This window comes from Notolabrus celidotus, chromosome 9 (genome assembly GCF_009762535.1).
Source record: "Notolabrus celidotus isolate fNotCel1 chromosome 9, fNotCel1.pri, whole genome shotgun sequence".
NCBI classification, from domain to species: Eukaryota; Metazoa; Chordata; class Actinopteri; order Labriformes; family Labridae; genus Notolabrus; species Notolabrus celidotus.
Window position 1 is genome coordinate 18,569,492 of NC_048280.1, and position 20,663 is coordinate 18,590,154.

At 39.9% G+C, this 20,663-nt stretch overlaps 2 protein-coding genes across 2 annotated transcripts in view; both read left to right on the plus strand.

The window, feature by feature from the left end:
• Positions 1-10,594, plus strand: part of coro1ca (coronin, actin binding protein, 1Ca) — a 39,464-nt gene extending 28,870 nt beyond the window's left edge. The window contains exons 3-11 of the mRNA XM_034692470.1: positions 2,261-2,383; positions 4,052-4,181; positions 4,336-4,517; positions 5,397-5,516; positions 5,863-5,967; positions 6,054-6,199; positions 6,436-6,493; positions 6,626-6,868; positions 7,883-10,594. Coding sequence (XP_034548361.1) covers positions 2,261-2,383; positions 4,052-4,181; positions 4,336-4,517; positions 5,397-5,516; positions 5,863-5,967; positions 6,054-6,199; positions 6,436-6,493; positions 6,626-6,868; positions 7,883-8,002 — 1,227 coding nt within the window. The 3' untranslated portion in view covers positions 8,003-10,594. The remainder of the gene's footprint in view (positions 1-2,260; positions 2,384-4,051; positions 4,182-4,335; positions 4,518-5,396; positions 5,517-5,862; positions 5,968-6,053; positions 6,200-6,435; positions 6,494-6,625; positions 6,869-7,882) is intronic.
• A 2,460-nt stretch (positions 10,595-13,054) lies between these two features.
• Positions 13,055-20,121, plus strand: tmem119a (transmembrane protein 119a). Its single transcript, XM_034691528.1, has 2 exons — positions 13,055-13,100; positions 19,391-20,121. Exon 2 carries the CDS (start codon positions 19,609-19,611, stop codon positions 20,119-20,121), a length of 513 nt encoding a protein of 170 aa, XP_034547419.1. The 5' UTR covers positions 13,055-13,100; positions 19,391-19,608.
• Positions 20,122-20,663: the final 542 nt, after the last annotated feature.

Here is a 20,663-nt window from a genome sequence, read left to right on the forward strand (position 1 = left end):
GTCCACCACTGCTCACCAAAGTGACGCGCAGGTCTGGTAGTTCACAGCACCTCTGTGTTAATATTAGCTGTTTAGTGTAACGTTTGTTGATTATAGTGATTTGAATGAATGAATACAAATGTACTGCTGGTGATCAAGATCCAGTTATTTAGAGAAATTTGGGTTCAACCAAGACTCAGTTAACTGTATTAAGACATTATATCAGGATCCAAGGACAAAAATAAAAATAAATGGGAGTCTAACCAGAGAGTTTAAGTTAGAAAGATCTACAAAACAGGGCTGCTGTCTCTCCCCTACGCTCTTCTCAATCTTTATTGAGCCGCTCGCTCAAGCAATAAGGCAAAATGAAGAAATAAGGGGGGTGGAAGTGGGAGGGAGGGAGCACAAAATTGGGCTATTCACTGACAATGTTTTGATTCATCTAAAACAATCAGACATCTGTCTCCCAAAGTTGATGAAACTATTGGAAAGGTATGGTTACCTTTCAGGATATAAATTAATGTGCAGAAAATACAAATCTTGTAATTTAATTACTCACCGTCTAAAGAAATACAACAAATATATAATTTGAACTGGAGCAAAAGAATAATTCATTACTTAGGAATAAACATTACAAATACACTATCCAAATCGTTGAAAATTAATTACAAACCTCTTAACCAGGAAATGTTTAAGAATATAGATAGATGGTCAGTACTGATGTTAGATTTCAGCTCAAGGATTGAAATCATCAAAATGAATGTGCTACCACGACTCCTGTACTTGTTTCAGTGTTTGCCGGTGCAAATTCCCCCCTCTCAATTTCAAGAGTGGGACAAAAAAATTCCACGATTCATCTGGAATGGACATAAACCGAGAATTAGATTCCCTACACTTCAGATACCCAAAGACGAGGGAGGCTTGGCACTGCCGAACCTCCAAGAATATTATTATGCCGCTCAACTCCGGCCCTTGATAGGTTGGTGTGATGCTAATTATTTTACAGTATGGAAGGAGATTGGACTGAGCATGGAAGGGTGCCACGTGCAGAGAAGATCCAGTTATTTGATATCCACACACCAGGCGACATCAAACAACTAAACAAACCAAACAATAACATTACATACAGCTTAATTAGTGTCGCTTTGAGTCATATTCTCTGAAGTCTGTTTTGATGAAAGTCTGGTTCTTTTTAGTTACTGAGTATACAGTTTAGAGATTAAGTCGTTCTTCTTTAGTGTTCTTGTTGCTATTCCCACTATGATTGTTGTGTTGCTGTGGGCAGTGAGGGATTTTTTCCTTTTTTGTATTAAGGAAGCCATCATGCTTTAAATAGGGCTACAGCCACTAGCAGGACTCTTTCCACAGTTAGTGAGTGACATCATCCCTTCAGCCCTGTAGTGGTGCTTAGAGTCCAGACGGACTTGGGTGTGTCTAAGATGCCCATCTACAACAACAGCATGTAGAGACCACCTGGTACTCAAAGGAGTTGAAAATGATTTGTATGTTTGAGCTTAATCAACTTTTGTCCATTATTTGCGTGAGTGGGTTATGTAAAAGGTCCAGTTTAAGGTTTGATTCAGGGTTATAATTTTACAGTAAGAGGAAGTAATGGAAAACTAAGCATCTGTTGGCCTGCGTCTACTGTATATTGACGTCACCACCACTAATAACTTTCCTTAATTACTGTGGGTGTTCCAAAACCGGCTAAAACTGATCTAAGTTTGATTCTGTGTAGCACCAATAAAACCTTGAATCTTTTTTGGCTGAGTGACGAAACAAGGCTGGAGAGTTAGAGCCTGTATGCACTTGAGACTGTTCTTCTCTGTGCACGAGTACATACTTTAACAATGGTTTAGGAATAATTCATGTCAAATGTTAGTTTAAAGGTATATATTGGTCTACAGCTTTTGACTGAAGATTTGTGGGATGGGGAATTTGCCTTACATCTGAATAAGGTTCCCTGACTCAAGAGGAGCTGAGAAAATGTTTACATTCCAACTCATTCCAATGTGTTCTTTTTGAAAGTGTTTATTCATTTTATCTGAACTATTTCTTTTATGGTTTATCAAAGGGTATGTGTGAATTTATCTCTGTGTGTGCGTGTGTGAATGTGTGAGTGTGTGAGTGATTGAGAGAGTGAGAGAGATCTTAATTTCACAGGTGGGATCAAGGATTATACTGTAATGGTCCTTTCCAAAACATGCTATTTCCTTCAGCAGGAAAAATCTTCTCAAAGACTAATCTGGTTAATCTGTTTTGTTGATCTTTGTCATTACAGACGGGCCGCATTGACAAATCCTACCCCACAGTGTGTGGTCACACAGGCCCTGTGTTAGACATTGACTGGTGCCCCCACAATGATCAAGTCATCGCCAGCAGCTCTGAGGACTGCACAGTGATGGTAAGCTTTGCCTCACCCTTAATACCTGAACTCAGATCTTTTAAATTATGCTTAGACCAGCCCATTCTTGAGCTAATAAGTGACATGATACTACATGTTTTTATTGTGAAAGGCCAGACTGATGTAACACAGGGATGGGTGCAGACTTCACCCTTAAGATTAGATTGGGCTCAAATATGTGTTGCAGGAATCAGAGCTGGGGAATGATTTAGCTGTTTATTGAGCTGAGGTCACCGACTTTTCTGAGGCTGTGCTTTCCTCCATATGTCCATGTTTGGGCTGGGAAAGGCCGAGATAAGTGTGCTGACTGTTAACGTATGCTGCCACCACTTACCCGAAAGTCCCGACTTCCTGCTAAACTCTGAATCAATGCCATATTCATTTCATGTTTGCAGAAGTATAAGCTGTGTCAAAAAGGAACCATCAATGGTTCCTCTCTTCATAGCATTTAACCTTTGTGAAGAGGAAGGTCACAGCCTAAGAGGGCTTTTGGTCATGTTTGGTTTAGATTAGGTGGAGTGGGCGGTGTTGCTAGTGCATACACAATACTGTTAGAGAGACACCATGATATGGACTTGACTACAAGTCAAGTTTTCTGTTATTACTAATGGATTTTTATCGTGACAAAATACTGAGTCACGGCAGATATCAGCATGACTCAGTGCATGTTATCTAGTGCTGCTGTGCATGTAGATTTTGTCATGTATTGCCCTTTTGAAATGCACACATACAAACATATAACACATTAAAACATGGCAATGATTAATTACTAAATGCTGCATGCTAAACAATACTTTGATCAGTTTGGGCATGTCTTGTTGATACATAAAACAGAACAAATTTAGCAACAAAAGTCACCGATGTATCCTATTGCCAGAGAAAGGGATTTAAAAAATCCTTTAAATCACTCAAAGAAGAAGAATGTCTGTTCATAGCACAAATACTGTGTTCGGTTTGCGTGAGGGATGGCGCCAGGTTTGAGCTTGCAGGAAAAGATGGAAGGCCTTCCTGTAATGATGACTATTATACTGTATAAATCAGAAATCAATACAAATGCAAACAGAAAGGATAAAAAAAGCAGTCTCTCATACATTATCATCAACATGGCCACTATCTTGCTGGGAATGCATCAGACAATTACCTGATCAGTTCACACATCAGCTCAATCAGACGTCACACAGACAATGTGCCTGTGTGACGTCTGATTGAGCAAGTAAAACATTTGTGCAGCCTCCCTGGGTAATGTCAGGAATCGGGATAGATGTAGCTTTGCATATGGAAATGGAAATCAAAAATCCCATTGAGTGAGCTCTCAACCACACCACATTTTCTTTTAGTTGCGTGCTTTTTTTTTTATCAAAATAACTATTCATGTTAAATTTATTGTCAAGTTATTAAATCTTACTGTTATGAGCTAAATGTAGCAAATATCTGTCACTTAATTTGCTGCTGTGTCAAATGGAATTCCTGGTAACTGCTGCCCCCCTCAGGCTCTTTTCAGTAACTACACTCTCTAGTGTGCCAAGTGCAGTCACTACCATATCTGGGATGGTGTTGATGCATTCTCATTCAAAACGTATATTTAGAGATCAGGTATAAAAATGTTTGTACTTTCACAAAGCTTTAATGTCTGTTTCCTGATCTCTTTCCTGGTAATGTCTTCGACAGGTCTGGCAGATTCCTGAGAATGGCCTTATCACTGCCTTGTCTGAGCCTGTTGTGGTTTTGGAGGGCCACTCCAAGCGTGTTGGCGTCATCACATGGCATCCAACCGCACGCAACGTCCTGCTCAGTGCAGGTAAAAGGACACCGTCTTTGTCCTGAAATATGACAATGCAAAATAAGTTTGTTGAATCTTAAAACCATGACAAGTTTTTGTGGTGAGAGAAATCTCAAAAACAAAATAATGTGTCTGACTTGTATGAAATGGTGTCCTGCTCACCCTGTCATAGGTGGCGACAACCAGATCATCATCTGGAACGTAGGCACAGGAGAGGCCATGATCAACCTGGAGGACATGCATCCTGATGTCATTTTCAATGTGTCCTGGAACCGCAACGGGAGCCTCATCTGCACCTCATGCAAAGACAAGACTATCCGTGTCATCGACCCCAGGAAGGAGACCATTGTTGCTGTAAGCACTTTTCAAAAGCTTATTTGTTGTCACACACTCTCTTTTGTTGTGTGATATATCTGAAGTATGTTTGGGATTTCCAACCTTAAGAGACCAGCTTAAAGAAGGGATGAAATAAGCTTGATATGTAAGGCAACTGGACTGGTAGAAATTCTGTTTCAAGAATTTCTACCAGTCCAGTTGCCTTACGGATCAAGCTTTGGTTTACCATGACCTGGAAGACTGAGAACCTTCACAGACAAGGGATGAAATAAAATAAGGTGTGTGTGTGTGTGTGTGTGTGTGTGTGTGTGTGTGTGTGCGTGTGCGTGTGCGTGTGCGTGTGCGTGCGTGCGTGCGTGCGTGCGTGCGTGCGTGCGTGCGTGCGTGCGTGCGTGCGTGCGTGCGTGCGTGCGTGCGTGCGTGCGTGCGTGCGGGGTTAGCTGCATCTCCTGCTTTGTCTCCTGCCTGATTTTTGAGTGCGTGTGTGTGTGTGTGTGTGCGTGCGTGCGTGCGTGCGTGCGTGCGTGCGTGCGTGCGTGCGTGCGTGCGTGCGTGCGTGCGTGCGTGCGTGCGTGCGTGCGTGCGTGCGTGCGTGCGTGCGTGCGTGCGTGCGTGCGTGCGGGGTTAGCTGCATCTCCTGCTTTGTCTCCTGCCTGATTTTTGACACTGGATTTATGATCATTGCTGTGTCTCACTCCTATTCAGAAGAAACTAATAAAAAAACATTTAAGTCAAAGCGGACTAATGATACCTGAAAGTGGAGTTTAGACTGTGAATAATACACATCAAACCATGACCTGTCACGTAAACAAACAAAACTAAAATAAATGTGGATGGATTGGAAACTTAAGCATCAAGTGTCAAGTCTCGTGTTGACCTGTAAACTGAATTTCACAGGAGAGGGAGAAGGCACATGAAGGTGCTCGACCAATGAGGGCCATTTTCCTTGCTGATGGCAACATCCTCACCACAGGCTTCAGTCGCATGAGTGAGAGGCAGATCGTCCTCTGGAACATGGTGAGCACTACAGCAATCCCCGTTTCACAGTACTTTAATATTCAATGTGGAATGTGGAAATGGTTAACTAGAGAACTTATAATATTTTATTTTTGATACTTCTTGAGTTTGTTCACTTCAAACAGCTTGCTTTTCAGTAATAGTTAAATCTATTTGTTTTATGAAATGGTACACCTGTCACATATAGATAAACAGTACATTCGCAACATAAATGTTTGAATCTTGTCTTAACCACTTCTTCCTGTTTGGAAAGGCCTGTACTTTTTTTCTACACTACATTTTTGTATTTGAAATCTCTCCAGAAGAACTCTTCTTCATCTCTTTTGTTCTGTTTCTTTGTTTTCAGCAAAACATGGAGGAGCCCATGATTGTTCAAGAGATAGACACGAGCAATGGAGTGCTGTTGCCCTTCTATGACCCTGACACCAGCATTGTTTACCTCTGTGGAAAGGTAAGTTATCTTCCAAGCACTCAATACTCAAATCAAGCTTTAATCAACAGAATGCAGAAACAAAACTTCTCTGTATTTCTTGACAGGGTGACAGCACCATCCGTTACTTTGAAATCACGGATGAGTCTCCATACATTCACTATCTCAGCGCCTTTTCCACCAAGGAGCCTCAGAGAGGCATTGGCTACATGCCCAAGAGAGGCCTTGATGTCAATAAGTGTGAAATTGCAAGGTGGGCGAAATCAGAAGGATGGTTAATCAGCATCTCTGACATCAGCATGTGTTTGTAGTTTTTACATTGACCAGTAGTAATGTGCAGCTCCCAGCTTCACCACAAGGTGGCAGAAGATGATCACTGATCTCTCTCTGGACTGTTCAGCATAAAATATTCCAGAAGTACTGCTGCACTGCTGAAATAAAGTTGTGATTGTGCTGAATTATGGGTAATTTTATTTTGTATGTTGGCAGGTTCTTCAAACTGCATGAAAGAAAGTGTGAGCCCATCGTGATGACTGTGCCCAGAAAGGTTAGTTCACAGTCTAAGTGACCCCTTCACACATGACAAAAGCTCTTTTTTTTTTTATAATCACAGGATGCATACTGAGTCTGTGTCTCTAAACGAGCTGGTGATAAGACTTTTTTTGTCCTTTCCCTTCAGTCTGACCTCTTCCAGGATGACTTGTACCCTGATGCAGCTGGCCCGGACCCTTCCATCGAGGCAGAGGACTGGTTCGATGGCAAGAATGGGGACCCTATTCTCATTTCCCTGAAGAACGGCTACACCCCCATCAAAAACCGAGAATTCAAGGTCGTCAAAAAGAACATTCTGGACAGCAAGGTGACCAAGAACTCAGAAAACTCGAGCCCTGCCAACAAGTCTGCCTCCCCAACTCCATCAATCGTGAGTACTTGCTTTATTCTGGTAAATATGTCATGTCTGTAACATTCGATTTATTCCAGGAATTTGTTTTGAGTCAGTTTGGTCGTGGATGACCGTTCAGAAAGTTGGCGGGGAAATTGTCTCTGAAGACAAAAATGGGCTATTTTCTGAAATAATCCATTTGTTAATAAAATGTCTGAAAACAATGAAAATGGCAAACACAATCTTCCAGAAACATCCTATGTCTTATTCACCTGAAATCTTGAGCCAAAGAGAGGTCAGTTAATGATCACACAAGGCACTAAAGCAGCATACTTTTGCATCTGAGAAGCTAAAAAGATTTTTTTGTCAATAGATCAACCAATTAAGTCAACAGTTAACTTCATGACGTTTAAGCTAACATGCAGCTTTAACATCTTTGTGGTATGTGAATAGATTAAATCATTCGCCTAAAGAAGACCTTACAGGATACATTTTGTCTACCATGATTTCCAGCTGATTCCTCACATGTTGAGAATAATAGACAATAAGAAGTGTGTATCTCAGTCCTTCACTTATTCATCAGACACCAAAGTCCTTCTGACTCCCACCCCAGTCTCAGTCATTAATGTCTCCCACTTCTGTCTTGTAGCTGTCAGCCTCATAAAGACAAATTGTATCAGTTCAAAGCGCTGCAGATTGCTGACTGTGTTCATAAGGTGGTTTGTAAAAGTTGTTCAGCCCACTTTTTGACCCACAAACTGAGGGGTCTGCTGCTGGGCGTCCTACTGCACCTCACCCACAACACAGCCGCCAGCTCGGGACCCAGCCCATGTGTCTCTGTGCAGCTCTGCTCTGTAATCACAGCCCACTGGGCTCCAGTACTGACCAAACATGTTAACCCCCGGAGTACCAGACCCTGCCAGTTTACACAGTTTTCCAGTCAGTTAAGGTTTGATATTGAATGTCACGTGCTGACTGGTCATAGAAGTATTGTAATAGAAATCAGAACAAACATGGCAAAAAAGTCTCACCAGTTTCTTGTTTGTTCCACAGAAATCTGAAGCCAAGCTGGAGGAGATCTTAAAGGAAATCAAATCCCTAAAGGACATGGTCAGCAGTCAGGAGAAGCGAATCATCAACCTTGAGGAGCAAATGTCCAAAATTGCCATTTAGGGACCCTTTCCCCAACCCGCTACAATTCAGGACGTTCCATTGGTTGGGGGTGGGTGGGACCAGTCACTGCCTATCTCAATGACAGTGTTTCGCCTGAGGCCTGCCTAGCAACGATCCCTAGCAACATTCCAGATGAACTTTTTCTTAGCCAGCCCCTGACCCTCACTTTAACACAGGTGGAATAAGGACGTGTGTCAAATTTAGCAGAAAATACTCTCGCTTTTTGTGACAAACGACTCTATTCCTTTTATTGTGTGGCAGTCTGTTTTTTATTCAGTCTACCAGTCTCAAACAATCTTACATATTCCATATTTTAGAAATATGACTAAGATAGCTCCAGTGTCAGTAGGCTCTATTTTTAAACTAGGTTCAGTAGTTTCATGTTATTTTGCCCAAAATGATAAAGTTGCCAAATTTGAAATTGTGTGAACACCTCCTTTACAGTATTTCTTTCTTCTTCTGTCTGCGGGAAGATTTAAAATTCAAACAGGAGGACTCATGCAGTAAAATTGTTATGTAAGAACTCAGAGGATTCCATTGAAGTAATGATCATTTAAGATTGGATTGGTATGCACAGAAGTTGGACTTCTTCAAAATTTGAAATAAGGAGGAAATCAATTCTTTAACTGCCACACTCAACACCACACACACAGACATTGCATAAGTGAAGAGTCTGCTGTCCGTGTTAAAGCTGCTCTAAATTAACGCCTGCTTTCTGCCATTCCTGCAGCTTCCCATCATTCTGACTGTGGACAATGGTCCATGTAAACATGCATTCCTTTCTATCTTCCTCATTAACATGCACTGTGTGCTTCGCGCAAAAACATTGATTTCACTAGCACTTCTTGATGCAGGGGGAAAAATACTTCTTAAAGTCCATCTCTGTAAAAACTCTGCTGTAGTGACTCAGTTACACCGTCAGCAGTTATTGTGACATTGTTGTGCTGCTCATGAAAAGACCAACTCTGTGGACCTCAGTTCTGCTTTGTTTTTGTGAGAGGTTCGGTCAGCCACCTCAGTGTTTGGCATCCACAGGTTTCATTTAACACACCAGTGCGGTCAGGGGTAGTGGGATTCTTTTTTTGTCACCGTTCCTTTGCATAGTATGCCATCTCAGATCTGTATCCTCTGTACAAAAACAATCAGGACGTGACTTGAAATGGAAAGTTAGCACACATTAACGTGACTATTTAAACCATCTGGTGAGGATTCTGGACATGGCTGCAGACACTTTTCATGATCGATCTCAAAGGCCTGGATTGTGTGAAATATGTGCCTCATGTCTTAGGTCTTCTGGGGTTACTGTCACTACAGATCTCTGTGCTTTGTTTCTTTGGAGGGGGGAACTCAAATTAGAAAGTCCAAGATTTGACTCAAACTTGGACAAATTGAATATTCGGGTTATTGCCTCACTGTTTCTTTTAGCTTGTTTCTTGTCCCAGCTGTGCTTATATCCCTCTTAGCACTTCCACTTCTTGGATTTTTAAAATATTTTTTCCCTGATGCCCATAATTTGTGTAGACAAAACAAAGTCAAGGAACCATTTAAATGTTCAAACTGAGCTGTTCAGACCAGACAGCTGTGATAAAAGCTCTTCCTGATGTTTTCAAATTGTTTCCCGTTGGGAAGCTGAGACGGGTAATGGTTCAGTCTGTTGTTTGCCTTCAATATTTGTTACCACTGTAAAGACCTGAAAGTGCCATAGAGGAGACCACGGATGTGTGTAGGGGACTGTTGTGTGATAGATTTGTGTAGTAAAGTCGACAGGTGCCCAGATTTAAAACCACTTTGAGGTGCTAGTAAAAAAACGCTCTGTTCAAAGGACCCAGTTTCTTAAGTACTGTATGTCGGTCCCTATGGGGTACATCTCAAAGTCCTGCCAATTCATTCCACAATCCACCAGGCAGTGTTTTCTGGTCAGGGTTTGTTAAAAGCTTTGGTGCCCCTGACATTCAACTCTTTCCAGCTCGGTACGGGTATTCAAATCATCTTTAGAAACAATGTCAGATTGAGAAGCTGTTTGTGAACGCACAAGTCTTTTGAGGCATCACAAGCAGCAAGTCTCTGAGAATTGGGACAGGAAATCTGCAGCGCTACAGAAACGTGGGTCTGATGCAAATTACACTGCCCTGTCTTGTATCGTTTCTTTACAGCACTGTTGGCACGAGAGTGGAGTTTTGAGGAGTAGTGAGTAGTGACCCAAAGGGACTCTGTAGGTTGAGAAATATGCAGTTGAGAGATGTATGTTTGTATTAAGGTCTAGGAAATGTGTGAAAGCTGTGTAAATAACATGACCATATTTCTGTTTTTTTTTTTCCATTTTGTTTTGTGGTTGTGCTGAAGAGGGTATTTGTGTGGTAGGTGGGTTTTAAATGTTTTCCCTTGTCCGTGTTCCCTGCACCTTGCCATAATGCATCATCAGAAGAGCAGAATCACTGTTATGTTAGAGGTTGTGTGAATATCTTGAAAGACATCCAGACTGAAATGAACCAGGTTGATGCCTCATCTCTGCTCAGCATTTTTGTTCATTATTCTTGCTTCAAGTATCAAACATTGATTATAAGAAAAATTAATAAAGAATTTTTAAAAGTGGCTCTCTCTGTGGTTTTTGATTGGAAAATGTATGTATTTGGTGGTTTCTCTTGTGTCATACATTAACCCAGAAATACATTATCCCAGTATGTAAGTTAAATTATCAAATTGAGGACATCTGGATCAGCAGTCTGCAGATTTTAATGATGAAGAAAAACACGCTCGACTCCCTTATAGAATACAACAACTGCATACTGAATCCCAAATAAGTATCCAAATAAAGATAATGACAGCACTCCAAATTGTACTTGTAATTACCAGACATATATTTTGAGCAGGCGACCTTCATCAGCGCGTATCAGGCAATGTTTACACGTTGTGAGGTGGGGAATCTCGTTGCTTGGATTGACCAGTACCTGTTCTGGGCATGTATAACTAATCCCACCTGTGTAAGATTGAGAACAATGCAACTGAGAGGTATACTGAGAGGATCTGAGAGGAGCTGATGGAGATATTGAGACTTTTAAACGTAAACTAAAAACGTATTTATTCAGTCTGGCTTTTATGTAGGGTTTAACAATTTTATTACCTACCTTTTAATATAATATTGATTTAAATATTGCTTTATTATTTTAGTAATTTTAACTGTTATCTTATTCTATTTTTATGTATTTATTCATTCATTTATTTTATTTTATTTATCTACTCAGTTTTATTGATATTTTTCAGCCTTAGTTTTATTTTTCAACTCTTATCCTTACCTTTTATATCTATTTATTTTAACTATTTTTATTTGTTAATTTTGATGCTTTAACTTATTTTAATTACACATATTTTATTTTGGTGTGCATTGGTCTCTATTTTATTTTATTTTTATGTTGTTCTTATTTTTAATTTGTATTTTTATTAGTTTTATTATTATCATTATTATTATCTTCCACTAAAATGTCTTAGCATTGTTTCATTTCTGCTTCTTTCTTGTTTTCAATCGCTGTAAAGCACTTTGGGTTGCATTTTATTTGTATGAAAGGTGCTATATAAATAAAGCTTGATTGATTGATTGATTGATACTACGAAGCGAGTTCAGCATATCCTAGATCTCTTCTCCTGGCCCGGCTTCACTGAACCTGACAAAGGAGATCGCGCTAAACTGTCACACGAAGCTGTTGAGTCAATCCAGAATTACCCTGAGCGCGTTCACATGAACGGGGCGGAGAAGGCAACATGTGACCAATCACAGACAGACAGTCTGCCGTCAGCACATCGACATGAATTTCAAACCCTGCACTGATATTAGAAAAATAGGAAGAAGTTAAACACATAATCCAGATTAATTTATACACAGCTGTGTTTGAAACATGAAGGAAGAACTGAGGAATAAGACAAAAACAGTTTGAATGCTCAAATGACGTCTTATTTCTCATCATTTAGTGCAGATATGTCTGACTATAATAGCTCTGTTTATTGATCATGAGATATATCTGACTATAATAACTCTGTTTATTGATCATTAGATATATCTGACTATAATAACTCTGTTTATTGATCATTAGATATATCTGACTATAATAACTCTGTTTATTCATCATTAGATATATCTGACTATAATAACTCTGTTTATTCATCATTAGATATATCTAACTATAATAACTCTGTTTATTTATCATTAGATATATCTGACTATAATAACTCTGTTTATTTATCATTAGATATATCTGACTATAATAACTCTGTTTATTGATCATTAGATATATCTGACTATAATAACTCTGTTTATTGATCATTAGATATATCTGACTATAATAACTCTGTTTATTCATCATTAGATATATCTGATTATAATAACTCTGTTTATTCATCATTAGATATATCTGACTATAATAACTCTGTTTATTGATCATTAGATATATCTGACTATAATAACTCGTTTTATTGATCATTAAATATATCTGACTATAATAACTCTGTTTATTGATCATTAGATATATCTGACTATAATAACTCTGTTTATTCATCATTAGATATATCTGACTATAATAACTCTGTTTATTGATCATTAGATATATCTGACTATATTAACTCTGTTTATTCATCATGAGATATATCTGACAGTGATCTCTCTCTCTGTTTAATCTTGTCTCGTGTGTGTACATTTTAGACGTAATATTTCAGCTGCAGTCCTGACGGTATCAAACTGAGCGCTGTGGTTATAGGACTAATACAAATGAGAACATGGTTCAAAGTGATAAGCACGCTCAGTTTTATATTTAATGCAGTAAAACGATTTCATCTGAATAATCTGACTTCAGACTCTGTTTTATATGATGTCAGGAAAGATAATCAATAACTGTCATCAGAATTTTATATATAAAGTCATACAGGTAGACAAAGTGTCCTGCCCGTCTCTTCTACACTCCCGTCGCGATCAGCTCACAGAGCTCCGTGATCGAGCGAGCTGATTGGTCAGTGGTTGGAGTTTACTACAAACTGATCTCTGATCCTGAGCATAAACCTGCTCCGGAGCAGGCTAGGAGTTCAGCATGAGTAACCATGATGATCTACCCTGGTAAGACGGGAACCACCTTCGTAGTACTGAAAGTCCAGAGTTAACGCTGAAGTTACCTCGATAACCGCAAATCCGGCTTCGTAGAATACCCCCCTGGTCTGCACGTTGATGCAATACTTTTAGCACTGTAACCTCACAGCAAGCATGGAGTTTTCATGTCTCCCCGTGCATGTGTGGGTTCTCTCCAGGTACTCCAGCTGTCTCCCACAGTACAAAAACATGCTTGTTAGGTTATTTGGGTACTCTAAATTGTCTGTAAATGTGTGTGTGCATGAATGGTTGTTTGTATATGTTAGTCCTGTGTGATATGCTGGTGACCTGTCCAAAGCGTACCCTGCCTGTCTCCCAGAGACAGCTGGGATAGGCTCCAGCCATCTGCAACCCTAAATGAGAAAAGTAGTATAGATAATGGTTGGATGGATGGACGCTTGAATAAGGGCATCTTGAGGTCTATGTGGCAATTAAAAATACTTATCATTTGGAAAGCTTCCCTTAAAGCTTCAGTAAGGAACTTTGTTTTTGTCAACTTTGGCACTTCCTGTTGACAAAGTGATATCTCTTATCTCATTTGATTTCCATTTTATTTATTTAGCACATTTTAAAAGCAACAATGTTACCAAAGTGCTGCACATCAAATACCAACAGTAGAAATAAATAATAGTAAAATTTAAAATACACTACATTAAAAGACAAGCAGAGGCCAACATAAACTCTCATGCTGTATTAAAAGCCAAGGAGTAAAAATTAGTTTTAAGACGTGATTTAAAAGTATCCAGGGTGGGGGCCATTTTGACTCGGGTTGGTCGCTCATTCCACAGTTTAGGAGCTACCACTGAAAAAAGCCCTGTCACCCCTCATCTTTAGTCATCTTTTTGGCATGACAAGAGGCATCTGATCAGCAGACCTCAGTGCTCTGTAGGGGGAGCAGATGTGTATGAGGTCAGAGATGTACTGAGGTGCCAGACCATGTAGTGACTTAAAACCAAACTTTAAAATCTTAAAATTAATTCTAAAATGGACAGGGAGCCACTATGTTGCTTTTTTCAGCTTGTTGGCGTTCCTCTAGCCTTGCACCTTTCCCTTGCAGTGGTAGTTGTCACTCTTGTTGCTGATGGTCTGGTTTGCTTTTGTAGGTCATAAAGAGGCATCATTGTAAATTTCAGCTTGTTACTTAACCAGCTGAAACTCCTCACTGGAGCTTAACAGCAGTGCTCTGTAGTTTTAACAAAAAAATAACAGACTTATCAAGCTGCACATATAAAAGGAAATCTATCTGTCACCTGCAACTTTCAGTGCAAACCAACACAATCCAAAGTGTGAATATGAACTGGTACTGTTTGTCTATGTTGACTGATAGCATGAACTGCTATCATGTTTGACCCACTACAAAATAACTAAACTATTTCAGTACGTTGTTTCACTTGATGACAAATCACTGTGACAGCCCAGATTAGAAAAATTACCAATTTAGGTCACAAAAATAACAGTTCGACCACAGTGTGTCACATAGAAGTAGTACTTTTTTGTAATTGCTTGAATCATTTCTAACTCAGGTTTTCTACATTGCATTCCAGACCTGAATAAATTGCCACCTTGTTCAAACAGCTCTAAAATCAACATCTCACAGCAACTGTGAAAATAAAAGAATGAAATAAAGGAGGTATGATCAGCCTAAAATAGACATCCTTCACGTTTAGAGACATATCTAGAGACAACCGCCCCTGAAAGACCGTGAAGTTTATATGGTCGCTGTGTACATATGTTTGTGGATGAAAGGGGTGCTTTCTCTGTGTGCTGGTCCTCTATGCTCAGTAGAGACAGGCTGTAATCAGCGGGGACATAATTAGAGAGGACTCAGTGGGAGGCAGAGTAGTCTGGGGACTCGCCCCGCCAAGTACAGAAATACCCTGAAACATGGGACTCATGTACAAACTACAATGTGTCTGCAGTGAGATGTAAAGCAGAAAACTCCAAACTAGTCAACTCAAAATGTGCTGAACTGATATTTCATGCAAAATTAAGACCTTCTCCTGAGACAGTTTAGATTTACTGTATGACTAAAAAACTCCTAAAATGAATTTTATGCACAAATGTATTCTAAATCTGAACAAGAACAAAGATCTGTACCACATGGCTGCCTTGTAAGTACAGGATGAAGGCTGGGAGGGAGAGGAGGGAGGAGAGGCTAGAAAAAGAGGGATGGACATCATTTTGCAGTGAGCAGAACTTTTAGAGCCCGGTTAAAAAAATCAGTCAGTATAACAGAGAAGGGAGGGCGAATGTTCCTAAACTCTCTTTCACTCTTACTTTCCTCTTGCTATTCTGTCTCCTTTGCATTTCCCTCCCTGTCTTGCGCTCTGAGTCGGGCTGCTCAGAGGACAAACCCAGGATAATACTCTCTGTGAGTATACTTTTACATTTGTTTGTTATCAAGTTAAAGAAAGGAAGGAGGGTTGTGGAAAGGTTTAATTTATTTCATTCTTCAAATCCATCAAGCAGCATGCCATGTAGTTTAGAGTTATATGATCCACTTGGTTTGTACTGCTGTTAGCAAAGTTAAAAGGCAGTCTAGGATTATGTCCACTGAAGTTCAGACAATTGTACTTACATTTCAGTGAGGAATATTGCATAACTAACTTTAATTGACTTGTTTAATTAATAGCTAAAATTATTTAATATTTCACATAGGACGCTATTACCAGTCAGTAAAATGTTTTCCAGATTAAACTATCAATCTACATACATCTATACATGTGTAAAAGTTAAAATCAGCCCCTGCAACTCTATAGTCAGACTATATGATATATTATAATTAAGACACCAGAACACTTTAATTGTTATAGCACATAACACTCTGAATTAATTGTTGCATGTCCTACAATCTATGATTCAAGGATTTTAATTGAAAATTATATATTTGATTATTTTTGTTTGTTCATTTTCCTTGTAAAAAGATCTGAATGCTTCTTTGTGTCATCCAATTCCAAATGAACCCCTAATGATGTACATGAAGGTAATCCTGTGGCGCTGATTTCAAGTCTGTTCTTGCTTCTAAACCACCAAGACATGTCAACATTGTTAAAGTTGATACTTTGAGATGGTCCAATCTCTCCTGGTGGCTTTGTCTATGCAGATTTGTATTGCATGTTAAAACATGCTGACATTTATTTTAGTTTTAAGGTTTAATACTCTCCATATTCTAAAACCACTAAAATGAGTTATCTTTGATTAATGTGTTTTAAATGATGGCCAAGACTTGTCGTGGTAATTTCTGTTTGATTTAAAGATGCAGCCATAAAAAGCTGTGGGTTTGAGTTTCTCTCACGATGCAAACTTAACCTGGCAGTATATTAAATTTTTCTATAAATCAACAGAAACTTAGAGGCAAATCAAAAGTTTAGATGTTACATACTCAAATGTAATGAAATTGATTATGTTCAGAGCTTGTGTCTGAAGGCCTTCAGTTTAGGACCGTGTCTACCCTCAAGTGAAATACAGAAATGTAACTGTGGTTGAAAGAGGGCGTTACAGTCCTGTAGATTAGCATTCAAGGACGAAGAACCTTCCATATGTCGACCACACAGGGAGGGATTAAACACTGTATAGTTTAGATGACAGCAGCAGCAGGTTCACTATAAGATGTAGCTGATTAGAAGCTTTTTTAATAGCTTAGCACTCCATAATTATACACCGTGTCAGGACTTAAACAGGTTTAAATGCTGACAGACAGAGACTTTCACGGCTGGTTGCAGTTCTCCTTGTTAAAGCTCAAACTCATAATAAAAGATGAAGACAGAATAATGGAAGAAAGTCATACAGGGTCGGGAGTTTATACAGGACAGTTGTACAGTCGGTAAATGCAGGTTTCCCTGAGAGCAGAAATATCTTCATCAGGTTTATGCTGCTGTGGGCTGCCATTCAGTACAGCAGCTGCTGCCCAGAGTAAATATAGAGACCACAGCCGCAGGTCTCCCACGCCTTTGTGCTCCCTCTGCCATATAGCTTCCTCCTCGCTTTGCTGTGGTGGATGGGTGGCCTCCCTCTACTTTACAAATTATAAGGCCTTCAGCACCAAACTCGCTGCCTCCACCCCAAATAAGTAATGGCTACTGTGCTGCTCTCTAAAATAGATCTGATCCAGGAAGGGAGACGGCAGAAAACCTGGAAATATCTGAGTAAGGGTTGATAATAGAGTAAAGGTATATGAAATGAGCACATTTTACTCTTTCAGTATGTGTTAACTTCTTAAAAAAACACTTATTCAGTTCATCATTAGCTAATCATTGAATGTTTTCCTATCCTAGGGTGGATTCTGTCAAAGCAAAATGAAGTAGTGGAGATCAAACATTGGTTATTCCAATTAGTGGACAACCCACTGTATCTTTGAGCTATAGCTCCCCTCACTACAGTCCTCGTCAGTCTATCCAGGGAAGGTGAGATGAGCGGATCATTACCACTGTCACCACCTACAATTTGAACCCTAATCTGCCAATAATTATCAATCGATCAGTCATACAGCTTTAGTACGTCTAACGGGGGCAGTTCACTTGGAGCGGACAGAAATACAAAACATAAAAACTTACAAACAACTAATAATATTCACATGTACCAAGAGGCAAATAACCCACATTGTCATAATGAAAGAAATACATTAAAACAAATGAAAACAGACAGATACAGACAGCAGATGGTCTGTAGGGTGGACTAGGCGGTGAGTGCATTAGCTTAGCATAAGTAATGGGGACATTAGGAAAACAGCTAAAAATTACACCGCCCTGAGAAGTCATTACACCAGGCGGCTAATGTCCAGTGGATTGACCAGATTTACATAGCAGCCATTTTCCTCTGACATCATGCTCAACAGGTGGAGCTATGCTGTAGTCATCACCTCAGAAACATGTGTTCCAGGCATAGACTGTATAAACTATGGAAGTATCCGTGACGTCACCTATCTGTTCTGAGTGCTGTTTTGAAGCCAAACGTCGGCGGCAGCCATATTGGACATGTGGAACTCAACCAGGCCTAGTGTGACGTAAAGGGGCGAAGTTTGAGCCTCCTAGCCAACAGCTATGTGTTCTCGTCCGGGAGTCAGTCAGTCCTGTCCTAATTTGGGCAAAAACTCGTAATCTTAATATCTCTGAAACCGTCGGGTAGAAAAAAAAAATCACCCCCCGTACAATGTGTGCCGATAGAGAAATTAGCTACGAAGAGCCAGGCCGTTTTTGAGCTATGCTGTAAACATGTTTATTAATGCTTGTAAGATCGTCTTCTTTGAATTGGTTGTCTATGTGGTTTCCGGTGTTTCTGCAGCCAGCCTCAAGCGGATCCTTGATGAACTGCAATTTATAACACTTCCGCATGGGCTTCATAGTTTGAGACCGGAGGTTGCTGCTTGGTTCCAGGTCACATGTTGTATAAATACGGTTCTCTGACAAACCTGATCATTTCATTGCCTTTTTATTAACCCACAACTGTAAAGAGACTGAAACAGCAAGAATACAGAGGGAATGGGGCCATATATCAAGACAAAGCAACACATTTGATAACCCAGCTAATGTTAGTATTCAGCCACTTGCTAGCTTATATCCCTGTTAGCTAATGCCATTATTAGTTTGCAGCAATTACATTTAGAAGAAAAGATGTCAATTCTTGCCATTATTTTGTTAGAATTTACTTCCAATTGAACATATTGTATGCAAGGAAATGGTTGAATGCTGGCGTTAGCTCTTAGAGGAGCTAATAGGTCATCAAATAGAACACTCTAACTTGAATATGGATATATTTCCCTCCATACTGGCACTATTTATTTACTTTTTTATCTTTGATTTATGAAGCAGCTACAAAGGGATAGCTAAATGCACTACATTTAAACAACTTACAACCAGCAGTGTGGCATTAAATCCTGTTTGAGCAGAATTTGTGGGAAATGGCTGTCGGGTAACAACGGAGCAAAGATGAGGATCTAAACTCCTCATCAAAAATGTCTGTTTGTGTGCAGAAAAAATTAAAATAAAAATTAAAGTACTAAGACATGCAGATAAATGGTAAAAATCAATTTACAACAAAGCTTTGCTAGCTGTTCTCATACGTTTCTAATCTTTGTTGTTAGCTAAGCTAGCAACCTCCTTGCTTTAAGCATTATTCATGTACAGTAACTAGACTGGTAGATTTTCAACCTAACCATTGTTTGACAGGAATAGGTATAAAAAATGTCTCTTGAGAAGCAACTCAGCTAGTTGATTTATACAAGATTATATATTTAAATATTGATCTAACTGTTGTTATTGCAGGACTCAGAAGAGAAGATGAAGTCCCGTCTGGTTTCTTTCCTCACTCTGCTGTCACTGTGGTGCAATGTGTGTCACACCACTCCCCTGTTCTACAACATATCCATGGATGGCAGCGGTGATGAGCAGAGCTGGAACTTCTTTTCCCCACCACTCGTGCGCCGGTTCACATCTCGGCTGCTACTGGAGCCCCCACCCTCACCAACAGCATCACCACCACCATGATCCGCCTGAAGGACTTTGTCCTGACCCGAGTGGTGGATTTCCTGCAAGACAATCTGCTCATCATCATCGTGGTGACCTCCCTTCTCATCGTCATGGTCTTCATCATCTGCTGTGCTTCTGCCATGAGTCATAAGCGTAAGCGGAGGCCTACAAACCCCCTCCGCAGCAACCCAAGAAGTACATGGCTGATAAACAAGGTGGACGCAAGGAGTTCAAGCGAGTTCAGGAGAGACCGTACGCTGGTTGACCACGTCAAGAGGGTCCAGAATCAGAGCATGGCATCCCCCAAGCACCTGCGCCAACCCTCCAAGGCTCTGGTGGGAGAGAAGGGGAGAGATGTCAGGTCGTCTCCTCGCCAGGAGAGTTCAGAAAGGTCAGGGATGGGTAGAGGAGGTGGAGAAGAGGAGAGGAGGATGCCAAAGCACAAGGAGCAGCCCAAAGTAACAGGTGAGGAGGTGCAGCAGAAGCTCCAGTTCCAGTCAATCCAGTGTGCACCTGCAGCCACCTGAAAAAGAGGCCATCACTAGTGCGATTGTACAGCTGGTGTCATCTGAAGAGGGGTGAATGAAATAACATTAAAGAATGAGCAGAGAGGTTGGTTTCACCACACAGATGAAAAATGTGACAGGATCAGTATTATTTCTTCAATTAAACCTGCTAGATATATTTTGGTGAGGCTCAAAAAAGTGTATGGTTATTTTAATAATGAGATGTTGAAAATTGAGCAGTAACCTTTAAGTTATCAAAAGTGAAATTCCAAAATAGCAAATTAGAAAAATGTGACAATAAATTGGCATGATTGCTGCAAAATTTGGTCTGAAAGTTCTTGAGAGCAAACATGTATTATTCTGGGATGTGAAAATATACAACTGATTTCTCTGCATACTGACAGCCTTTTAGTTTAAAGTTGGCTAAGAGTTAGCGCAAACATAAAAAAAAGTCTGAAACTGCCCTGATATGAAAATCACTGTGCCTAGGAAGTAGCATAACTTACAATGTTGGAATAAAAGTGTTCTTAATCACAAAAAAAATATGCTTGCCAAATAGAAGG